The 25,445-nt window shown below is 39.2% G+C and overlaps 1 protein-coding gene across 1 annotated transcript in view; it reads left to right on the top strand.

Annotated features, from left to right (window-relative positions):
• Positions 1–18,171, top strand: part of LYPLAL1 (lysophospholipase like 1) — a 41,326-nt gene extending 23,155 nt beyond the window's left edge. The window contains exons 4-5 of the mRNA XM_054062630.1: positions 4,909–5,024; positions 5,580–18,171. Coding sequence (XP_053918605.1) covers positions 4,909–5,024; positions 5,580–5,819 — 356 coding nt within the window. The 3' untranslated portion in view covers positions 5,820–18,171. The remainder of the gene's footprint in view (positions 1–4,908; positions 5,025–5,579) is intronic.
• The last annotated feature ends 7,274 nt before the right edge of the window (positions 18,172–25,445 follow it).

Raw genomic sequence — 25,445 nt, 5'->3', positions numbered from 1 at the left:
TTCGTGGTTGAAAAGGGAAGGTCAAAACAAAAAGCAGTCTCCTTTGCAGATGATCTGTAGAATAAGGTTTTGCTGTGTTACCATTCACAGAGAGTAAATCTCAGAAAGTCCCTAGGGAGAGCAGTAAGTAAACTGAAATGTAGCTTTAGGGAAAAAATTCCTGATAACAAACTGACTAAAGTAAATCTTAAGTTGAAATATCCAAAGAAAGGAGAAATTTAGAATGAAAAATGCTGGGAGCATGGAAAGACAATGAGGCAAGAGTATCATAGAATCGTAGAATAATTTGGTTTGGAAGGGACCTTAAAGATCATCTGGTTCCAACTCCCCTGCCATACAGGGGGAAACAAAGAATAACTACTAAAGATAAAATAGTGACATAATATTGCTTAAAATAAACACCCCAAAACCCACTCTTACACCCAAGTCCTCATCTTTATCTCATCAAAGTCTGGGGCTTAGCTTCTTCTCTTCCTCTTTTGGTTCTGTGCTGTAATGAAGTAGTTTCTACCTCTGCCATTCATTCACGCTAGAGGAGCTCGAAGTTTGTCTCTGTAGGGAGCAGATCATCTGTACTCAATATAGATCACACAATTCACACACTAAATATGATTAATACTAAAATTTGTTTCCTATGGCAGGGAAAACAGCTCTGATCGTGTTTTATAATTATGCTGGAAAGACCAAAAGAGTGATCTGGTTTGTTGTCTTCTAAGTCCGTAATAATTATCTATAACACTAAGGCATTTTACAGTCCGATCTACATGACTCAGGAAGTAATCCGCAATGTCTAAGCTGTGTTTGTTAGAGAGGTGTTTTTCTGTAAAGAAGAATGAAAACCTGGAGAGCTTTTTTTTGAACGCAGGAACAGGTCGTTGCAGGCACTAAAGTGGAGCTCTAGGGAGAAGGCAGAGTTGTTAGTATTCTCTCATGTATGCAGGACCAAAGAGAGAGAGACTAAATAAAGCAAGCATTGTGCTAGGTGATAAAGCTAGTCATTTCTTGAGATGCAAATCCAAACGTTGTTAGACCAACTACAAATAAATAAATAAAGCTGAAGTTTGACATTAGGTAAATATTTTGTATATTTTGTTTCCTGAACTCAATTTTGAAGTGTCATCATGGACCAGATAATCATTTCAGACAGATACAAATGAGGAGCGAATTAATATGTCAAGATCTTTAGCAAAAGCGAGCTCAAGGTTTTATGCAAATGCTCTGATGTTTAAAAGGCTCCTAAGGCCATTTTTAAGCGCTGGAAAGAAGATTTAATCACTGAAAAATAGCAGCTGTGATAAGCATTTCTATTTTATTCAAGCAGGAATAAATTACATAGGAGAAGTTCAGTCTCTGCTCACTCTGTGTTACATTATCATATGGCTGGGGTTACTTTATTATAGTTACAGATGACAGTCTAGCAAAGAGTGTTTTGGTTTTAGTAAAGTATTGCATAGGAGTTTCCTTCAAATTCAAATTCTTTAATTTGTAAGTGTGATGATCCTGTGATTTCAGCAGATCTTTCTCAGCTAGCACAGTTACAAGCAGCTTCTAACTGCAAAGGGGTATTGCCTAGAAATCAGCGCTACACAGAAGCAGATTTGAGGTCATAAATGCATACTGGAGTGAAGTTTCTTTGCAACTGAAAGAAAAGTGTTTTACTTAAATTGGGTCTGTTTTGTATGTGCTTACCTATTAGTCTGTGTATAAACCTCCTTTGTAAGGCAGAAAAGTTAATGTAGTTAGATGCTTTCCTGAACTGGTATCCTGAGCACTATAGAGCCAACACTTTTTAACTTTTGAAGCATTAATCACAGATCTCTTTAAAAATACATATAAGGGGGAAAATGGAAAGTCAATATACTTTTTCTGTGAAACCTATTAGCAAATTCTGAACTTCTCTGTACACCCTCGGTACTTCTTGGAAATGGCCTGGTCTTGAGCTTGCTGTGTTCTGCTCATCTAAGGTTGAAATGTTGCCGTGTCATTTTTCATCTTTATTAACACTCATGACGCAATCTGTGAGGTTAGCCATGCTGTGAGGTTTATGTATTATTTATGCTGAGATCATTAGAGTATATAAGCATACTTGTATTTTCTTTGATGTTTTGCTTACATTCTAGCTGTCACTTCATACATTTGTTTTGTGTAGAATCTGTACCTGCCTTTTGTTTTTCCTTAACCCAGAATTTGAATTCTTATGAAGTTCTTGACTGAGCATGTCTTTTATATGTTATATCAAATTTATATACTCATACTGAAATACTTCTTGTAATTAAAAAAATTGTCTCCCAGCTTATTCAAATTGTTGTTTCTGAAGCATTTGCTATATGGCAGTTTACTCAAATTGTTTTGGTATCAAGTGATAAATTCCAGGTTTCCCCCTTGAAAACCAAATGCAATGAACTAGTCTTTTGTATTACATTGTCTCATAGTAGTATGAGCCACAAGAAGAGCCATTACCTAATATCCTTCTAAACATAAGGTGACGACATTGTCAAAGACTGCTGGTGAGTAATTTCAGATAGTGTTGCCAGATTGTGACTAACTGGGTACAAAATTTTAGATTAAATCATTTACAAACTAGTAATGAGTTTTCAATGTAGCTTTTATTTCCTGTATTCTAAAATATTTAAAACTGACTTAATTTTATATATGGTTATACCTGTATTTATTTGTATGCAAATGAAAAATGGTCTCTTAGAGGATAAATCCTACTTTTTAGGTTTGGGGATGACAGCATCATTCAGAATGATCAAAAGGAAACGAAGAAGTGAATTATCAGTTTCCACAGAGAGAATAAAGGAAATGTCAGCAGAAGATATTGTTGTTTACATAGGAAATTTGCATAACTGTTGTATTTTATATACTTTCTCAGAAGGCTGCATTTTTCTCTCTCTGTGAATGCAGAGTCAATGGTGTTAAATTTTTGGTTTTACTATGACACTTGTCCTGTATGTTTTTATTTTTATTTCATTGTAGAATTTGTTTTACATGTGACAAGAACTCGTCTGGTAGGAAATGATGATGCAGATGAAAGGCTGGCAGTAATATTTACAATACTTTTAGTTTTGTGAAGACCAGTTTATTTAAAATTTCACATGTGTGCTCTTAACCTTGTTTACCCACATACGTTCCTATTTTTCCTCAACAATCTTTGTTTCTGAATTGCCACTGGCCATGTAGACATGCTACCTTAACTTTGAACTGGTTAAAGATTGGTTTGTAGTATAAATAGCAAGTCCTGGCTTTATTTACCAGAGATAAATATCAGGGCGTTATCGGACCATTGGGTGCATACCTAGGGGATTCCAGATTAATCTAGATTGAGAACACAGCTCTTGTAATTCAGCTGATGACTGTGCTTGAAAAAGAGGAAAGCAAGACTCCTTTCTTCCACATTGTATGATCTTGCTCTTTCTCCTAAGATCCAAATCCTGTAAGTTAGGAACCTGCAGTTACTGCTTTTGGCCCTAATTGTCTCTTAAGACTACAAGATGACAGTAAGTAAAAAGAAGAATCAGAAATTAAGTAGGAATTCTGATCAGAATAAAAATATAATGTTGTAGGGGAGATAAAAAGAAAGAAAACACTCAGTGTCTCGATTAGTCTTCACAAATGCAGCTAAATCTTCCAGTCATAACATGGAATGGAGTGTGAACTGGAAGGTCCTTGGATCTACTGTGGCTTGCAGATAAACATACTGGAAGAGGATTCTCCATTAGGAACAGTCTTGCCATGACCCAAATGATAATTGTGAAGTGCAGCGTTTTTTGCCTCCGAGCTTGTCTGCGTCAGAGATTTCTCATGTGATAGTGTCACTGAGTACCAAAGTTGCAGGGTGTCACTGGGGCTTACATAGTCCTGTAAAAGAGCTGTTCCCATCCTGGAGTCTCATTTTAATTGCTTCAAAAAGATAACAATGGTTTGGTATTCTTTCTACTATTTTTGCATTTCTTCCTCAATCCCTAGTTTCACGTCTCTTGTATGAAAAGGTTCAGGATCAGAATTTTGTACCTAATTAACACCAGTTAACTATCTGGCACAAATTGTATCACTAGTACCCTTGATGCTAATGCTGCTTTAAGTAGAGCTGCAGTCATAATCTTTCTGCTCTTTGCCATCTGTGTGCTAATAGAGATTTCAGCAGCTGGTCATTCTTCACCCTAGTCATTATCTGGATACACTCAATATAATAGCGTATGTTCTGTTCTTGTGAAGTAATGCTATAGTCTGGATTTCTTCCCTAATGAATAAGCATTTGTCATGTAAAGAAGATCATGCCTGAGAAATTATCTCACATAAGGAATTAATATAGCTGAAGAGACACATGGAACACAGAAGGCCGTTAATTGAGATCCTCTTTAGAGCTCAGGTGGGGTACATCACAGTTTTCCCCTAATTGTTGTATATCATAAGGTGTAACAACAAAACCCCCTCAACCTCCATGTACTAGTCTAATGTACATTGATTATGTAAGATAGTGATACAGATCTTTCACATGTGAATGCTACTAGCCCAGGGTAAAAGTAAGTTGAATCAAAAAGCAGTGAACATTATCCGTCTGTGCATTTTTGCTTTCTTAGCATTAGAAAATACATGGCCACAATGTTGAACTACCTGGTAGGGACAATATGCAAATGGCTTATAAAGTAATGGCATTTTGGCTGTCTTTTTTTTTTAATTATTTTTCTCTCTCACTAATAAATCTTGAGCACTACTTCAGCTATCCAACTTCTTAATTGAATCGCTCTTTGATTTAAGATCACTGTAACCTTTATGTTACTCTGGATGTTTTTTGATTGCATTGTGTATACAAGAGACAGGTCTGAAGAAAGAAATAAATTGGATGCTGGGTTACAAAGACATGTAGCAAAATGTCCAATCTTTGTTTCTTCGGTTGCATCCTAGGAGGCTTTTCGATGGGAGGTGGAATGGCAATGCATTTGGCCTATAGATTTCATCGCGATCTGGCAGGAGTATTTGCTCTGTCTAGTTTTCTCAATAGAGACTCTGCTGTTTACCAGGTGAGTGTGTGGTACAAACTGCTTAGCTAAAAGAAAATCATGATAATTAAAATCGAATGTAGCATGTTTATTCATCTGAGGCAATTGGTTAGAAGTCTGAACTTATGACATTTCTGGGAAATAGGTAAGCAGGATATTAGGGAAATGAGGCTTGTTTTATTAAAAGTAAGTCAGTGCAGAAGGCATATTAACAAATTAAATACTTTGTAAGTCGTCCTTAGTTGTTAGAGAGTACAAGTGTAACCCTTCTTTGAAAATTTATTATTAATTATAATACTCATGAGCTCCATCTGCTGTCATGAATATTTTCTGTTTCTCTTTTTTGGAGAGGAACATAGACTTTTGAAAAATGATATGGTTTATTTTAGAGTTAGTGCATTGGAATTTAAAGTGCAGGGGTTTTTCCAGTATTTCCTTGTTTGCGTTTGTAGAGATAGTACAATATGACCACTAAAATGCAGGTTAATGGATGAAATGCTATGTAAATTATCACCAGATAATTGTAACTATTCTAAAATTTTTAATAATGTGTCTTACTGTTTCTTCTCCACCTAGGCTTTGCAAAGAAATGAAGGTGTTCTTCCAGAATTATTTCAGTGTCACGGAACTGCTGATGAACTAGTTCTCTTCTCTTGGGGTGAGGAGACCAACAAGATGTTAAAGTCACTGGGAGTATCAACATCACTTCATACTTTTCCAAACCTTAATCATGAGTTAAGCAGAACTGAAATAGAAAAACTAAAAGCCTGGATTGTAAAGAAATTACCTGTTGAACCAGCAAAGGAAAATGAATAAAAGAAGATGCAGCTTTCGTATACCTCCTGGTTTTTGTGGTTTTAAGATTACGCGTGGCATGTATATGGGTGTCCCATATACTTTATATAAGCACAGCTTTAGGTAGACGCTGTTACATTCATAAAGTACACTTAAACGATGAAAGGATGATGCTGGCTATTAACACTTATTTTATCATATGTGTTTCTTTTTTCTGTTCTCTTTTCCAGTCTTTAAATATACATCCATTTCAGTCTATGGAAAACAATGTCTGATAATATAAAATCCATTCCTAAATAATCAAAACTGGATTCACAAAGCATTGCTCTGAGTTTCCTGGTTATGGTAGGAGAGGAATCGTGTTGGCTTCAGTTGGATTCTCAGCATGTGGGAATGAACCTGCATCAAAGCAGAGTTGTGCATAACCTCTAAAAATAACTGAGGTTTGCCTTATATTTTTAAAAAATCATAAGTAGCTGTGTCTAGCTGTACAACAGACTGTTGGTGTTACACATTCTCATTGTCTTGTCACTCAGATCTAGCTTTATGTATGTTGCTTGATGCCGTCATGATTATTGAGCTCTATCCTGTTTTTGAAGAAATCATTCCTTGGGCATAGTTCCTGTAGAAACTTATTTTTGCCAACAGTTCTATTTTGGTCTGCAAGATCAGTTTTTAAGTTAAAGGATGAGGATATTTGACTCCTCTGTGAATACTTAAGAGTTATAAATAATGGTTGGGATATAAAGAAAACTTGTGTCCTGTTAGTTTGATGGTTGGTGATTCATCTCTGTGCCAGTTTGATAAATTAACTCTAAGTATAAATATCTATTCTTATGTAATTTTAATGCTTTTTTCCTTTTCCCCTCTCTGCCCCATTCTCTGCTTCCCAAACTCAGTAATTTTATTAGCGTCGCTTGCTAAATCTTCTTCTCCCTTTTCTGAGGAGTGGATCTAGGACACTGTTGTTTGCTTTGTCACAGCAGATTGCTGCCAGTATTGGCTATGACTCCAGCACTGTCAGCCAGCTCCAGGGGACTATGTTTTGTTTGAATTCTCATGCACCGAGATCTAAGCCAGCTTTTACCTATCCTGAAGAATAAGCAAAGGGGAAAAAATGTTAAAGTACAAGGCATGTAATTGGCAGTAGCAAGTAATAACTTCCTGCTGCTAAAAATATTTTGCTTTATTTCATTTTGCTAGTATTAACAAGTCAGCAGTCTGCTCTGAAAAACAGGATTTTAAATGGCATATGAGAACTCAGCTATTTGAAACAGTGATTGAAAAGCATTTTTTCCTAGTGCCCTAGGCTTCCTCATTACTACAAATTAAATTGAAACAGGTGTATTGGAAGGCAGCTGAGCTAATGTTGGCTTGGCCCAACTCTAATTACAGTCCTTGACAAGTGAAGTTGTAGCATTTTAGTGATAATGCATCATTTTGAGTTTTGCGCCATTTTCCGCTCTTCCTTCACTTCCTGAGAGGAGGCTATTTAAAGCACTAACAGAAGGCAGTAATTAATTTTGGTGGCAAGTGCATTCAGATGGGAGAGTGAAGGGCTTCTGGCAAGGTGGTTTATAACAAGGTCAGAGAACAAAACATTTGAAATAAGGTCATGGAAAGAACAGAAATTATTACCAAGCCAAACCCAATTCTTTGGATTGTTTTTGCAGTCTCGGTAATTGCAAATACAGTGGATACAGAGACTGGATTTGTTTCCTTGATAAAAGCTAAGAAGGGGTTGAAAAGTCTGCATTTCATTACATTCTTAGAAGACCCCAGTTTGCATCTGTTTTCTTACATTTTTCTCGACTTGTATGTGAAATGCCAAATAATGAAGAGATGCATTGTGACATAAGATTGGAAAACTGTTAGGTATATGTTGAAGAGGGGTCCCAAATTTTTGAGGTCGCTTTGGGGATGTTCGAGAACTAGTCAGTATGGTACTGTGTTCCTTCAGTCTGTAGGTAGGTACAGTGAGGACAATACGATTTGCCCAGGTGGTGCCTAGCACAGGCTGGACAAACTGATTGAAGTTTAGCCCAGAAAAAGTTGGACTGCTGGTTGGTATTGAGAAGCAGCCAGAGACAATATTATTCCTTGAAGACAGTGGGCCTGCTGTTAGATCTCTAGTCAAATGAAAACTTTAATAGTCAAAATTAGCCCAGCTGCTGGACAGCATGTTTCAGAAGTAATCCATATAGATTTATAATAATATATATATGTCTATAATCCATATAGACTGATTGGGCTTTTTTGACCCGGCTCCTTTTTACTAAACTTAAAAAAAACTATTTTCAGATTGATACTGGAGCACAGGGCAGGGGTTCCTTTGCCAAAAGGGCATCTCAGTGATGTTTATGGCACTACGGATCTGGAATCTACCTGTTGATTGCTGGGAGGAGTCTGAAGTTCTTTGTAGAATGTTTAAGGATCAAGATGATTTCCCAGCCTAACTGGTTGGATGTTTTGGGGACACTTACAGTAGTAGGTGCTGGGGCATACAGAGCCTTGAACTGGGATGTCTTATCAGTTCTATCTAGAATTAGATGAAGAGAATGGAAAAGAATTCAACTGTTTTCATTGATCCCTAACCTTTCACTCCTGATACCTTTAAGGACATAGATGCCATGTACACTTAAGAGGAGCAAACTCAGAGCTCTGTCTGTTTTATTTTTTTTCTTGTACATGGGCTTTCTCCTGTTTCTTTGTTACAAATTGAAGGAGAAAAACATGTCCTGTACATCATTTTGAGGAATAAATTGCAAAATTTCAGTGCCAACCATCAATCTTTATCACTTGAGCTACTGAAGATATGAAAACATAAATTGGAAAGAAAGTGGCTTTGTGCTCTCCTGATTCAGAAGAGGCAGGAGCAATTAGTTGGCATGTAGTTTACATTCCTACTGTAACTCTTTCAAGGCATTTTTTCCCCCCCCAAACTTAAAAAAAGAAGTTTGGCATTCATGAACAATCTTTTGATACCATTTAAAAATATAACTGAAATAACTGTCTAAATCCATTCAGACTGATGTTAGTTTGTTGGAGCTTGGTACTGTTTTCATGAAAAAAATAATTTAGTAAGCAAAAGAAAAGTAGTTTAAATTAAGGTTTAACTCTCTTGGGCTCAGTTAGTATGTTCCATACTGCTCCAGAAACAAAGCACTAGTGTTTGTACTTTTTTTTTCTTTCTGATTTTCTAGCATTACACATTTGTATTTCAGATGTTTGAAATTTGTGACTAGACCATTGCTGTGAACTTGGGTGCCTTCTGAGTAATTAATGTACTACTACATACACGTAGAGCCAGAGAGCAAATATGAATAATGCTGAAATCAGCTAATCAATGTGGGAAGCCAGAAGTCATTGCTAATGTAATTTTGATATTAAAGTAAGATGTTCTCTCCTTAAATGAATCTCTTCTTATGTTAAATCTTTAACTCTAGCTTTTTAGTAAATCATCCTTAAAGTGATTTAACAAGTCTCTACAGATGAAGTGAGCCAAGTGGGTGAATGTAACTTGTATTTATAAAGATGAGATCCAGATGGCAAAACATAGAAATGGGAACCTAGTGGACAGGGTTAGAATGAAATTTGTTAAGACTTAGATGGAGTAAAGGAATAGTTTACTTTCCATTTCACACACTTTCTAGGAAAGCTGAGTAGGTTGTTTGGGAGATCTTAAAAGAAAAAAATGCAATTTTTCCAACTTGAGTTAGCCTGCATTTGTGATGCAGCTGGTTAAAGGTGCTCTAGAGAAAGGAAATAATACTATGACCAATTCGTGTAGTTCCCTGTGTTTGTTTGTTTATTTTCCAAACCTCCTCCCATTGCAGGAATTTGAAATCACTACTCAGAAGACACAGCAGCTGGCAGCTCTATTTTCAATACCAGATTGTCTGCTCAAGTGTTTCTCTGTACTCTGCAGTGGGACTTAACTGCGTCTTCTTCATGTCTTAGTTACCAACTGATCAGTAGCACTTACCCAGCATGTGGGAGACAAGTGCTTTTCCTGTACAGAGCTGTAAGTGAGAATATTAGTCTTTGCAAATGAGAGCCAGAAGGAAAAGACGGTGATTTCCCCACTGCCATTCTGTACTTCAGTTGCTAGTCTCAGCTAAAGATGTGAGTCACCTGGCTTTCATTACTCTGCCCATCTGAGCATGTTCACCTGTATTCTAGGCCTTCAGATGTTACCTATATAGCTTGTGGGTCAGAATAAGAGACTGAGGAACCAATGGGAACCTTGTGGTTGGTGTATACTACAGGTCACCTGATCAAGGAGGGACAACTGATAAGACCTCCTTTCTCCAGCTATAGAAGGCTTTGCGCTCGGAAGCTCTCATCCTACTCAGGGACTTCAACTGCGCTGACATATGCTGAAAAACTAGCATGGCAAGCTGCAGGCAATCCAGGAGACTCCTGGAAAAAAATACCCACCTGAGGGAATGCAATATGGGACCTGATGGTCACTAATACAAGTGAACTCATCAGTGACATTAGGATTGAAAGCAGCCTGGGATGCAGGGATCACATGCTGGTGGAGTTCAAGGTCCTGAGGGATATAGGGCAAGCGAGGAGTATAGTCAGGACCCTAAATTTCAGGAAAGTAGACTTCCAGCTCTTCTAGGAGTTACTCAAGAGGACTTCCTGGGATGTGGTCCTCAGGGACAAGGAAGCAGAACAGAGTTGGCAAATATTTAAGGATGCTTTCTATAAAAGGCAAGAGCGCTCAGTCCCCAGATGTAGGAAATCAGGCAGGAAAGGGAAGAGATCAGCATGGCTGAGTTTAGACATGCTGGTCAAACTGAAGAACAAGAGGGAACTGCACAGGCAGTGCAAGCAAGGATAGGGAACCTGGGATGTGTACAGAGACACTGCCTGGTTGTGTAGGGATGAGGTCAGGAAGGCCAAGGTGCAGTGGAGTTGAACTTGGGAAGGGAAGTGAAGACCAACAGGAAGGGCTTCTATAGGTACGTCAATCAGAAGAGGAAGGTTAAAGAGAACGTACCCGCACTGATGGTTGAAAACGGTGACCTTGTATCAACAGATGAGGAGAAGGCTGAGATACTTAACAACTTTTTTGCCTCAGTCTTCACTGACAACTGCTCTCCTCACCCCTCCTTGGTCATGGGACAACAAGATGGTGACCAGGGGGGTAAACCCCCTCCCACAGTAGAGGAGGATCAGGTTCGTGACCTCCTGAGAAACCTGAACATACATAAGTCTATGGGACCTGATAAGATGCATCCCAAAGTGCTGAGGGAATTGGCCAATGTGGTTGCCAAGCCACTCTCCATGATATTTGAAAAGTCAAGGCAATCAGGAGAAGTCCCTGGTGACTGGAAGAAGGGTAACACTGTGCCCTGTGAGTGTGAGATACTGACCTGCACCCTGTCAGGCAGAAGTGGGAAATGAGCTTGTTCCCTGTGTAAGCATTGTGTTTACTGAACAGTTAGATTAAAAAAAAAAAATAAAATCAGAGGAGCCAGCGGTGTGAATCTAGTAAGGCCCCTTATTCCTCAGGGCACAGCAGTGAGCCTGACTACCTTAGCTACCTGCCATCTTCAAGACAGGCTCTGCGTGTCTGATTTGAAGAACATAAATTCCCCTCTCTTGTTAAATATTTGAGGGCTGTAGACACTGCTTTGGTGAGGAGGGACCGAAAATCTTTTGTGGGTTCATTGTTTAAATCTATAGGCTCCTTTGAAAATGCAAGCAAAATTTGTTGGCATCTTGCTAAGTTATCAAAACAGGTTGTGTTAAACTTTATTCTTGGATCATTAATTGCTATTGACAAGGAAGTTAGATTGCTGAGAACAAAGCTAATGGAACTGTAACCTGGGCCTTAAAACATAGTTGCACTCAGACAGTTAAAATAGACCAGAGAGTATAGTTACAACTTCTCCACTGCTTCACAGGGCCAGTATTTTGTGGTTGGAGGTTATGTTGCTCAGGGTTCTTGAAAGTGCTTTTTGTTTTAACTTACATACATTGTGAAGGAGTAATAATCTAATATGCTGGAGCTTAGAATAAAACCACAGAAGAATTAATTGGTTGGTTGTGCTCTTTTCATTTGATTAAAAGTGTTTGTCAGTGGTGGACATCAAGCACATAAAATTGTAATTTGAATTAGAAAAGCCATCGAGAGATGTTACTGTCATGTATACAGTAAGGAATTTTATAAAAATATGAATTCTGCTGCTTCTTGGCCTTGAAAATATGCAGAACTAAATCTGACTGCAAGGTTTACCTGTTACCCTAGTTGATCTTACTGTAAAAAGTCCTTTCTAGAGCACATTTCAGCCAAGTACTCATAGTCAAGCATGTGAACAACCTCTGCTGCCTTAGACCCTATGGTTCCCACTGATGGATCTATGTAGAGTTTGGCTTCAAAGATGGAGTTTGTTTTGTTTGCATTTGGAGGGTTTGGGGTGAAGTTCTTAAAGTAGCCAAGGTCTTGTGGGGGACAGCCAAAATAATTATGAACCTTGGTCATAGTAGTATGCCAAAAATGCAAAGGCAGTGATTTAGCACTTCCAGAGTAATAAGAATGGTTGAATGCTCAACACTCCTTCCCTTCCATGGCTATGATTCTTAATTGCTAATCTTTACCCCAGTTAAGGTATGCTTATATCAAAGGAAGATCTCTCTTTAGGGTTTACTTTCTTTTAAAGTATAACTTAGAACAAGTTATATGATAATGTGATAGATTGTTCTGGCAGGAAACTTCATTTATTCTTAAAAGAAGACGGAGCTTCCCTTCATTATCTATGCACTGCAGAAATAATAATGGCTGATTGATGATCTTCTGGGCAAGACCTATTGCATTAGCATCAGCAGGAGTTTTCCAAGTATGCAGTAATTTAAATCAGGTTTATCCATAGACCCATCTTGACATAAGCCTTGATCCCACACCTTTCAAAGAAATTAATGTTTTTAGTATTTCCACTGAATAGGTTGCAGTCTAAATCCTTTAAATAAATGCCTAGTGAGGAGCTCAGGGTTTGAAAATGGGATGAACCCTTTCTTTGCTCTTCATCAGAGTATTTTCCAGGTAGGACTTAAAGGTGCCTGTCTGACTTTGCTTCCCTACTGGTTTGGGAAGGGAGAAGAAGCTTGTTTAGACGTAAGTCCTCTCTCCTGTTGGGCGGTCATCCTCTGGAGAATATTTGATCCCATGACACATGACATCAGATTTACACTTAAAACCACGCAGATTGGTTTTTTTACAGGAAGAGACTTTTATAATATGAACACCTGCAGCATGTACAAAGGTGATGTGGATTGCCACATGCTCATCAAAATCATTTCCTCAGTAATGAACTAGGTCAAAAATGAAGGATGGCACTGCCAGTAATTTTAATATGTTGACATATTTTTTGGAAACAATATGGCCTGTGTTTCTGTTTGTATTTATAATGTAGCATGACTCATAACCAGAAGTCAGAACTGTCCTGGTGAAAAGAATGGATTTTAAGATTACAAGTGCCAAGGCAGATTTTGTATATCAAAAGCTGACAAAAAGACAATTTGCAGAGGTTTCAGTAAGTGTATCATTAAATCATGCTTGGCTCCTTCTCTGTCTTTTTTTTTTTAAATGATGCTTCTCTAAGCAAAAATACAAACATGAAACACTGAAGGTGACTTTCCTGGAAGAACTGGTTTATTCCCCACTAAGGAAAGATATTTTTTTCTCAAGATGTCCAATTGATTAATGCCAGACTGCATGAAATAATTAAATGAAATCCTTAAGATGTTCTATTGTTTTTACAGCACAACTTGGTTGCCAGTGTTTTTCTGAATGTGAAAATATTTGGCAGGTTTTTTGACCAGATAAGCAGTGGTATGTGAATTTTGCATTTTATACAAAGGCCTTTGGTTTCACATTTAAAATGTAGGGGTTTGATGTTCAGCTAAAGCAGTGGGTAAGTGATTGCCTTCGTAATGTCTGTAGTGTCTGAGAAAGCATAGCCTTACGTCCTACTCCACTCCACCAGAACTGGACTTAAATTTTTAGTGTTCCTGAAGGCATTTTCGGACACAGCAAGCTGTCATGTCTGGAATTGCCTGTAGCGCTGCTGGCCTCAAACAGCTCTCTGCATCGCCTTTGTGGAGACTTAGGTTTGTTCTCCCAGTGTTAAAAGCAAGTTCTGTCTTCATAGGGAAACCCCTTTACTATGTGTGGCATAAGCAGTGCTGAGAAACATACGTATTGTATAAATTGCCTTCTTGAAGCACTACCAGTACTTTGGTTAAGCCACTGTAAAACTACTGGTATGCATTTGTTCATAGTTTGGAAAATACTGTTTTCATTACAGTAAACCAATATAAACATCAGCAATATTCCTATCAAACAAATTAGTTCTCATGTGAAATGTATGGTAAGTAAATTTGTTGTGCAGCTGAATACAGTGTTATTTAATGGAACTTGATTTGATGCCAACCAAACATATGGATCTTTAAATGCATTTCTCTTGTGGCTATGTTGAAATCATCTACCAATAACATGTGCTGAATTCCTTTCCAGACTTGCAGGCTGGCTGCCCTTATTGTACGAGGTTTTGAAATGCAACAAATGGTATGGGGGTGAGGGGGATGGGAATACAGTGCAACAATTTCTGTTTTGTTAGTTATTTTTCAAAAAAAGTTTGCTTGACTAAAGCTTTTCTTCCCTCACCCCCTCTTTCCTTTCAGCCTGGAAAAGAGTTTTGTTTTTTCTTCAGAAACCATAAAAGTTCTTCCTTTGAGAATAGTTGTCTCCATTTTTCTTCTACTTCTTTCCTTGTTTACCAGGGGAAATTAATAAAAGGGAAGATAAATGGAAGACAGGGAAATACAGGTAAATATTTTTGCCTTGCCTTTTTACAATATTAAAATTATGTCCATAGGAAAAATATTTTTCAGGAAAGCTATGCCTATTTTTTTTTCTTAGTTGTAATAATGTATGTTCTTTGACAGGAAGTGGTATTGGGAAAGCTATAGTACTTTAGCCATCACGTTTTTAACCACAGAATTATAATGGGGAATGCAATAGGTTAGACTACACTTGTAGCAGAAGTAATAGCATAGATCCTTGTCTACGAAATGCTTCTGTGCATGCTTAAGTTGATTGCTGTGTGTGGTAGTATTTGAAATCATTGTCATTCCCTTCTCACAGTGAAACATGCACAAATGTCAGAAAGTTTAATACAGTGTTCCTCCGTAGCAGTCAGCGTGCTAAGGTGGGCTTTAAAAATTACTGTACTCTAATTACCTCAAGTCATTTAAATTTAATTCACTGCAATTTCTTTAAAACCTTCCCTTTGTACTTAATCAAATGCTAAAGTGGTGCTAAGAAGGATGGGCCCCATTTTACATTGTCAAATTCCCTCCGGTGCTATAACCACAAGTGTGTTATAATGATTTACACGTATAACATCTGTGTGCACTGATGTCTCTTGTATTCAAAATTGTGTTTTGGCTTACTGAAACAATTAAAGGGCGCAAATTGTGTTCCCAGATTTGTGCCTGCCATCATATCCAGAGTTTTATACACATTTAGCTTCTGGCTGGCTGGCCAAATCTGGTAAGGTTACCTGATGGTGGCACACAAAACTTGCAGACATTCAAAACCAGCTTAACATCCAGCTCCAGGCACTGGATTAAGACCACCTTGGAGGGACTTGGCTTTAGAGAGCAGCAGGAAAATAAAACATTCTTTCAATAAATAATTAGGAGGATCTGTTAATGCCATACAAAGTAAAGTGGAGTTGTCTGTGCCAGTTCCTTCTGTAAATTTGTGTAGCTCCTTTGGGACAAGTCAAACCATGCCAATACACATCAGCCAAGGACCTGACATGAGTGGAGTTGCTGGGGGTTTGACTCTGTGCCAGCTGAGGAGCTGCTTCTTCTGGATAGCACATCAAGTAGAAGAGGATGTTGAAGGAGCAATTCAGCAATGTGATTATTTTTTTTAAGTCTCAAGTAAATGTAGGTGAAATGGTGGCATGATGCTGACAGCTGGAGAAGGGGGCACTCGTTGCAATTAATACAGCAACCAGTGACAAGCTGAAAGATGTTCTTACTCCCTCAAAAACAGAATTGGGGGCTAATTATAGATCCACTGGTGTAATGGGAACATTCTGACCTACCATTATTGTTGTAATCATAGTTGTAAGTCTGGTAAATTAAAAGGTCTGTTTTCCTTGCTTTCTGCACACAGATTCCATTTCAGAACATTTTGGGGCTATTTCAGGGAGGTTCAGGGCTCCAAAGGTGATTAAACTTAGTCAGCAGCAGCTTGACTTGTAACTCACCCAAGGACTGCTTGTAATAGTATTGCTTCATTTTGTTATTTCTCTTGAAAATTCTTAGCTGAAGGTAAGATGTGGTCTAGAGAAACTCAAATGCCAGGCTGAAATATGAGAGTTCTGTGGAGCTAGTACAATCTGCTGTCCATTTTCTTAAAATCTTGACAGGAGGGGGATAATAAGGAGAGGAAGCAGTCTGAGAGGACTGAGACTTGTGTGTTGTCCTACAGTGGAGCGGTGTGTGTATGGTAGCAGTGGGCTTTGTGGTGCACCATCTGAAACAGGACCAAGAATAGGAATCTGTGCAGTTCTGTGACGTTACTGCACAAATTCAAACTCAGCCATCACATATGTGCTGACACACAAACTTTGTGTACTTTTTTTACCAGATGAGTGCACCAGCTCTGTCTGCAACCTTATGCTTAGGCTTATGTTCCTCCAAGTAAAGTGTGGCTTGTGTCTCAGCCTGTCTGCAGTGGCAGTTAACTACTAACTGTTTCAAGGCAAAACCAAACTTTCACTGTAGTCTGTACCATCACAGATCACTTAAGCTGATTTGGTCAACTTTGCCCTGAAATAGTTTTGATGTGCTTACCCTGTATTCTCTCATCTTATCAGGGAAGAGATATCTAGTCCCTTCCCAAGGTATTTTCAGATTGGATCCCTGCTCTCTCACTTGGTGCGAGTGGTGGTTTGGACTCGGAGAAGAACTGAAGAGGGATCGGGAGCTAAATGCTCAAGAAGTTTCTTCTGCCTATAGGGGTGTCAGTGTATGGATTACAAGGGCATCATGTATGTGGTCAACATCAGTAACGTGAGCTTGTCAACATGCTGTTAGGTTGGTTATGACCTTGCCCATTCAAGTCAGTAGTAAGCTGGACTTCGCTTCATTAGCCAGATACATAGACAAAACATCAAGGTCTTGAGTGTGTTTGGATTTAATGTTGCAACCTGAGGTGTTGTGAGGTGCTGTGGTAGCAGTATTCATGGATGAGAAACATGGTCCCAGAGGATTTGAACTTCAGGAAGAAAAATGAAGAGTGCTACTGTTTTGGTTTCCTTGTTTGTTTTTTTTTTTTAAATTTCTTTATTCCTTAGGATCAAAAACATTGTGTAGTATAGTGAACAAGGGTAGTGTTTGAAGTTGACAGTCAGTACTAGGGAAGCAGATATCAGAGGCACAAGCATGATGCAATCCAATGACACGGGGTTGGAGAGGGTGAGGGAAGACAGCAGAGATGGTCAATAACCTTCAAAGGAAAGACCCTGGGGGCCATAACCTCAGTTCAGAGAAGATGTAATACTTACTTACAGGGGCCAAAGAGGGAGTAGAAAATGTCAGAAGCCTTGAGAGAGGCAGAAGGTTATGATCTGTTCCCCAGCCACTACTTGGAGATAAACTTCTCTTTAGGAAAGAATCAGCAATATATAAAATTTATGTGGTATGCATAAAATAAAATGCTTTGTCAGCTGAACCCTTCGCCAAATGTAAAACAGTCAGAAGCTTTTCAAAGCTTTGTAATCTTTTAAACTGTAAATCATTGTTTCTACACTGTATTGAAATTGTCATAAACTCCCAGCCTTTGTCATAAGCTACCAGAGAAAGGACTAGAAGCCAGCAAATATTTCTTGCTAACAACTTCAGAAGAAACTCCTAGTTCTTATTCCAAAATTCTGTTCAAACTGGTGTAGATAACTGTGGTGCTTTGGTTATATAGGGAATAACTCTTTAGACTACTAGTTAAAAGACACTTGAAATTATGTTAGTTTACCAAAGTAAAATTAAAGTCGTACTGTAAAAATGAGAAACTGCTCAGCGTAGTTCCTCTGTCCCAAATAAAACATGAAAAGTAAACCAACTGCATAATGGAATAAATGAAGAGCTAAAAGCTGGTTGGTTTTTCTCAAATTTCGTTATTTTGTCATGTATTTCATGAGGCTATAGCTCATAGAGTCATGATTATGTGAGCATTTTTGCTTATTAGCATATCAAGTTTTTAGTCTGAAGTACAAGGAAACTGAAAATATGCTGTAAAACCTCTAGAAATAAAAAACAAAGGGAAAAAAGGCTCCGAATTATCTTTAGTTAAAAAGATTATGGGGGTGGGGGGTTAAGCTGGTCATACAACTTCAGGGTATATATCTGAGTGCTATGTTCGAGTAAACTGTATTTGAATGCTGTGTTGCACCACCAACATCAAAATGATTATCTAGCCTCAAGAGAAATATTTGCTCATTAGTGTGACCAGTTCTAGATGAGGGCAATTCCACTGTATAATTTCATTGCTATGTGAATTTACAGGCATATACTTAAAACTTCATTCTTGCAGATAAACATTTTTTCTTACTCTTTATGAAGTGAACCTGGAAAGCATCTGATCAACACCCTCATTACTTTTTCTTTTTTTTTTTTTTCATTTTGGGAAACTGTTGCCGCTTATCTGGGAATGGACTATCGAGGGACGAAATCTAAGTTTTCAGTCTTTCCTTATGTCATGTTTTGTAGATCTGTATAACTTTTATTGTTCTTCTGTGGTTTACTCCTTTTTAACACGTGGTGCTTAAATTGGGTAGAATACTCTGTATGAGACCTTGCCATCGCAAAGTTGCACAGAATAACTACTGCCTGTTTCTCTTAGGAACAATGTTCACATTTTTAAAGCAAACCAAAAAGACCTTGCCCTCTTGCAGCATAATGATATTGACGTGTACTTGGTTTGTCATCCACTATAACCCCAGATCCTCTTAAATTAATCTATATTTTATAATAGTACAAAAATTGAAAGAAACAGGGCTCCCTTTTTTTTTTTTTAACTGAGCTGTCTTAAAAAGTAGCAAATTCAATGGAACACTCTCCTTCAAAAAGAAGTGTGGGGGAGCATTAGATTTTGGGTGGAGAGCTTTTATTTCTAGTTTCATCCCAAAGTGAATTTTTATGGCTGTGTTACAAACTCCTGAAAATTGCAGTTCATAATGGAAACATTGGCAGACCTTGAGCAGTACTGCTGTAAAGTACTATGAAGCTTTAAGTTTTTCCACTTTTAGACCTGGAATAAAACTAAATTACAATACTTTCCATACAGCCATTTGATTTTTCCCCCAGTAATTTCTATTGGATCTGTCCAGTGTTTCCTGATTTCCTATGTTGCCATTGGACTTCTTTCCTATTGACTAGGCAGTTCATTTCATTCGATCGGTAGATTTACCAATGGAAATACTCAAAGTGTTGTTTACTGGGGCAGAGGGTGCTAGTAAATGTATTGCTGACTTGAGGAAAGGTACAGTGCAGATTTATGGAATAAATTTACAGCAAATGGGGCCAGAATGAGTGTTATGGGACTCACAAAAGATGTGAAATAAGGGTCCCTACAATATTGTTCTGCAGAACAAAAATGTTCTTCCAGACTCCATCCAAAACACAAAGGCAATCTAAGAAGAGACTATCAAGATTGTTTTCCTTTCCCAAGGCAGGAGAAATAGAGCAGTGATGTGATTTTTCATAGCATTGCAATATGCCAGGATATTCCAACAGGAGCAGTTTTATCTGAAAATGGATGTGTTAGGGCCTGCTCCTGACACCACTCCTGTTTGAGCCCCCTCCGACTTGCACAGTTGAAGAGGGAAGGTCATTCGATATCTGTGCAGCAAATCGCAGACTGACACATCTCCCCAGGTAAAATCAAATGCAGAGTTTATTTTGGACACAGGGAAAATAAAAAAACAGATACTCAGGTGCACTTCGAGTGGCAACTTCCCAAAGTTACAAAAACAGATCTCAATCTGGTCAGATCACAGTCTGATACCCTGAATACAGCCAAGGTTGCAAAACAAAACTCAAATTCGATCTGACACACCATATCGCCAGGAGAGAAAAAGAAGGCACAGTAAGAAAAGTCAGAGAGAGGGAAAAGGTAGGTAATGGGGGAGTGCGGAGAGGGGAATGAAAAAGAAGGCTCAACACTCTAGTGGGCACAGCAGTTTCTCTGGAAAACGTGGTCCCTATCCAGCAGCAACTTCACCAGCAGTTCTTCAGGAACACATAGTCACTTCTCCAGGCCAGTTCTGTTGGGGTTGTGGGTGCACGCGCCGTGCCTTCTTGGCAAGTTCTATTTATAAGGCAAGTCTGTGCCCCATTAGCATTTGAGGGGTGTTCTTGAATTGAGGCTGGGGGCTCCAAGGCAGTGAGGTGGAAGGGGGAGGAGGGGGGCAGTGTCTGCTGCTGCACTTCCTTCTCCCCAACTCCTGCCCCAGGAGCCACAGAATAGCAACTCAGGCACTGGTGGGGGCAGCCCTGCACTCAGACAATGTTTAAGACAACAATAGAAGTAAAGTTGATCTTTACAGGATGTAAAAGCAAAAGGCAGAATGGAAGTCAGCAAGTGAACAGGCTTTTTTTCTGGAATTATTCCTGGAGTTAGCTCTTATACTGGCACAGGCTGCAGGAAGCCAAAGATCAAAGTGTGGGTTATTTATCAATGACTTCAGTGCAAGCAATCTCTTTAGCTACTTCAGTCCTTAAGGCAGGAGTTCCAGTGCCACTTGTTTAGCCCCTGTGGTATTTCTCTTACAAATTATGGAACCAGCAAGTAACCTACCCATGCTTTTCTATTTTGAGTCCCTCCTTGAAGATGTTTTTATTTGTTTGTTTGTTTATTATTATTATTTTTCTTGTTGTTATTGTATCCACATGGTTCTGTGGTTGTTCCCGGCATGAGCAACTGAGTGTTATGATATATTCCTAGCTGGTTTGTATTTAGCTGCCTTGTCCAGTCAATTTTGCCTTCAGCCCTGTGACAACTCCCAGAGCTGTCGAGATGAGTGAGACTTTTGTATGTGGATGTGCTCACCATTTCCGGAGTTCTCCATGGGGAGCAGGTAAATTTCTTTGGGCTGCAATGGGAATGATACTAACACAAAATATGGGAGACAGGTGCCTGAAAATTAGGCTTAAGGTCGTAGATAAAAGTGATACCTACATTCCCTGGATGACTGAATCATTTCTGAAAAGTGAATTATCTTAGGTTGGATTAGCGTTTCCACTGAAGGCTTTATCTATGTCCATACTATTTCTGCACTTGCCTTCTCCTGGGTGTAGGAGCAAAGCCTGCAGTCCATTGTAGGAAAGAACCCAATTATTCTTCCTCAGCCAACTGGAGAACTTTTTGGGGACATTCTAGTACTGACAGAGGGCAACTAAGAAACTAGGCAACTCTACTTCTCATTATTTTCCTCCTTTTTCTACAGCAAAATAAGTGGATTTCAGCATAAAGCATATCTAAAACACAGACCCTTCTAAAATTATTTTAGATCTAGATGACATAAACACCTTCACCCAGATATGACTGAAATTGTACCTGTCATTTACAATGTAAATGGGTTACAGTACCTGTAGCTCTACTGGATGGAAGCATATGCAAGCTCCATAATCAGCTGCAGGAAAGATTAGTTCCTCAGCTTTCACTGAGGAGCTGAGCTATTCCAGTTGACTTTATAGGTGAACTCCATTAGCTGTATCTGAAAAAATGTGTAGTGTTGAGCCTCCAGTAAAGATAATGATAAACTGGAGCAAGTTCAGAGGAGAACCACCACAGTGGTGAGGAAGCTAGAGTGTGAGAGATGCTAGGAGCTGCTGTTGGAATGGGGTTTGCTGGAGAACGTTATGGGTGGTTGAGGAGATTCAGTTGCAGTCTTCCACTATCCAAAGTGGAGGAAGTGAGGTCGGACTCTCTGAAGATCACCATGGCAATGGGGCAAGAGATGGTGATCACTAGCTGTAAACAGGGGAAATTGTGTTTGAGTGTGAGGGACATATTCTTCATTACAAGAGTGACTAAGCACTATGAAAAGTCCCTCCTGGAAGGTTTCAAACCTCAACTGGCCACGATGTTACTCTGAACACTTCGAAGCTGGCACGTGCCATGTAAAAACTCATCATTGACCAGATAATAAACGAGCAGAGACACAGTAACTGGTGCTCCACAGTGCTCATTGTGGAACCTATGTTGTGTACAAAGCCAGGAGGCAGATTTGGGATCTTTTTGGGTCTTCTGTAGTCTGAGCTAGCCTGACTCACTTCCCTCTGTTCTGCTCGGTTGTTAATACAAGAACCAAAATCAACTAAAGGCAGATAACCTTCTGTTATAGGATACTCTTTGTTTTTAAACACTGATAAGGGCACTTTGTAAAACCAGCTTTTGATTTGTAGTTCTTTACATTTGGAAGAGACTGAGAGATGCTGATGTCTCTTCTGGCGTTTGTAGCTATTTTGCCTTCTGAAGATTTGTGGGTTTTAAATGGCATAAGATCAAGCAATAACAAAGCTGTGACAGGCAGGATTTCTGTTGAGGTACAGAATTAGTCTTTCCTCTCCAAAAATGTTGCTTACTTTGCAAGTCAGTGTCTGCTCACTCCAGTGTCCCCTTTTGTGTAAGGGTCATCACTTCAGATGTAAGATTCTGCAAAAAAATACACAGTTAGATTGCATCTGTGAGTAGATGAAAGAAGGCTCTGAGCTGGGATTTCTTTTCTGCTCAGGTAGGCTTTTTCCTGCACCATAGATGTCCTCACAAGACAAGCAAACATAGTCTCTGTTATTAAGCCAAAAGGAGCAGATAAATCTGACAGATTTTGCTTCTCTGCTGTTTTTTTTCCTTCTTGGTTTATAAAAGGTCACAGTGTGAACCACTTCAATGCCTTCCAGGGTTTTCTTTTACATTTTATAGTGCTTGCATGATCTCAGTAAGGGAGCATATTTATTGTGCGTGCCATTCAATTTAGATTCAACTGCAGCACATGATTACAGCAACTTAGAGGAAAAAACTGGAAAATAAGTCCCTGATGTAAAACTGGTAACTGAGCCAAAACAGTAGTGCCAGTTATTTCAGTGCCTCACACAGTGATTAATGAATTCACTGCAAACACGTTTAGCGATTTATTGGGACAACTGTGCATATTAACCAGCTGTCTTGAAACTTTAGGTGCAAACTTCTTTTGATGATAATTTTTCCTTTTAATATTTTACAGAGGGGCATTAGAAGGTGACAGTAGGGAAAGCTTGTGTTTACATCATACTTTTCAGTGCCACCCGTGAGTTTATCCCTTCAGTCTCTACTGTGTTATGTTATTTGGGAAAATATATGCAATGTGTCATGGAAGAACGAATACCTACAGCACTGATCTGAATCCTATAGCTATTTAATGAGCTGACACATAAGCCATTTTTTTCACACATGTATTGCACATGCGTGTGACTATTTAGCTCTTTTAGGCTGAAGAGCATGAGAAGCAGTTTGTAGTTAGCATCACTGGTTGTCGTCCTGCCTTTGCTTGCTCTTTCCTAATTTGCAGAGAAGATCGCAAGTAAGGACAAAATAACTTCTAGGAAATGTCTGCCAACTTCCTGACTTATAGCAGCTCACGCAGTTATGTTCCTTTTATTTCAGGCAGGCATTTACTTAACTTTATAATAGTTTCTATCACAAACCTCCTGTCCAGGAAAGACATTTACAAATCATGCTTGTGTCGATGTTAAATGCAGAAGTTCTGTCAAACATTTCAAACCATGTATGAGACACCAAAATACATTTTACTAGAGAGTATTACAGCTGCCATCTTCCCCCTAAACCTGCAGTGAGAAATGAATAATTGCTACCTACAAAAAGTTGTAAAGGGAGATGGAATTAATGAAAGTTCCAAGTTATTTCTTTATGTTCAATTTGGAGGCTGAGAGATGCAATAGCTCAGATTTTTTTTTATTCAGAAGGTCACATCCCACAGCTTTATCTGTATGATCTAGGGGAGCCTATTGATGAAATCTTTCTACTCCAGCTACAGGACACATCCTACTTGCAGGCTCTCATCCTGCTGGGGGACTTCAACCACCCCGACATCTGCTGGAAAAGTAGCACAGTGAGCTCTAGGCCATCCAGGAAACTCCTGGAATGTGTTTAGGGTAACTTTTTAATCTGGATGATAGACAACCCTACTGTCTATAGGAGGATGTGATACTGGACATTATGGTCACTAATTCAGGTGAGCTAATCGGTGATGTCAAGATTGGAGGCAGCCTGGGCTGCTGTGCTGGTGCACTGGTGGAGTTTGGAGTCCTGAGGGATATGGGGTAGGCAAAGAGTAACATCAGGTCCTTGAATTTTAGGAAAACAGACTTCCAGCTCTCCAAGGAGTTAGTCAATAGGATTCCCATGGAAACTCCCCTCAGGGACATGGGAGCAGAGCAGAGCCAGTATATCTATAAGGATGCTTTCCATAGAGAGAAAGAGCTCTTGATCCTCAGGTGTAAGAAATTGAAAAGAAGGCAAGAGACCAGCAAGGCTGAGTCAAACTAAAGGGCAAGAAGGAAATAACACAGGGGCAGGTATCCTGGGAAGAGTACAGGGTCACTACCCAGTTGTATAGGGATGAATAGGTCAGGAAGGCCAAGGTGCAGCTGGACCTGAACTTCGCAAGGGATGCAAATACTGATAGGAAAAACTTCTACAGGTCGGTCATCCAGAAAAGAAAGGTCAAAGAAAGCGTACTGGCCCTTATGAGCAAGGCTGGCAAACTCAGACTGTTCATTCAACTGTTTTGCCTTAGTCTTCACTGGCAATCTCTCTTCCCACACATCTTCAGTGGATGAACTACAAGATGAGAACTGGAGGAGCAAAGCTCCCTGCTGCTGGAAGCCAAGATTAGGCTCATGACCACTTGAGGAACATGAACATAAATAAGTCTGTGGGACTTGACAAGATGAAGCCCAGAGTCCTGAGGGAATTGCCTGTTGTAGTTGCCAAGACACTCTCCATAATATTTGAAGAGTCATGGAAGTTGGGTGAGGTCCCTGATGACTGGAAAAAGGGAAACATTGCATCCATTTTTTAAAAACAGTAGCAAGGATGAGCCTGGGAACTACTGACCTGTCAGCCTCACCTCTGTGCCTGCCAGGATCATGGAACAGATCCTCCTAGAAGCCATGCTAAAACACATGAAGGATAGAGAGGTGATTTGAGACAGCCAGCATGGTTTCACCAAGGGCAAGTCATGCCTGATCAACCTAGTGACCTTCTATGATAGAGCGACTGCATCTATGAGTGAGGAAAGAGCTACAAATGTCATCTATCTGAACTCTCGTAAGGCCTTTGACAAAATCCCCAACACCAGTCTCTCTAAATTAGATAGAGAGGGATTTTATGGGTGGAATGTTCAGTGGATCACAAACTGGTTAGAGAGTTGCATCCAGAGGAGAGCAGTCAATAGCAAAATGTTCCAATGGAGGTTGGTGACAAGTGGTGTCCCTTATTGGGACTTTTTAATGTCTTAATCAATGGCATAGAAAGTGGGATAGAGTGCACCCTTA

This window comes from Cuculus canorus, chromosome 3, assembly GCF_017976375.1.
Source record: "Cuculus canorus isolate bCucCan1 chromosome 3, bCucCan1.pri, whole genome shotgun sequence".
NCBI lineage: Eukaryota > Metazoa > Chordata > Aves > Cuculiformes > Cuculidae > Cuculus > Cuculus canorus.
This window is presented reverse-complemented; position numbering and strand designations above follow the sequence as displayed.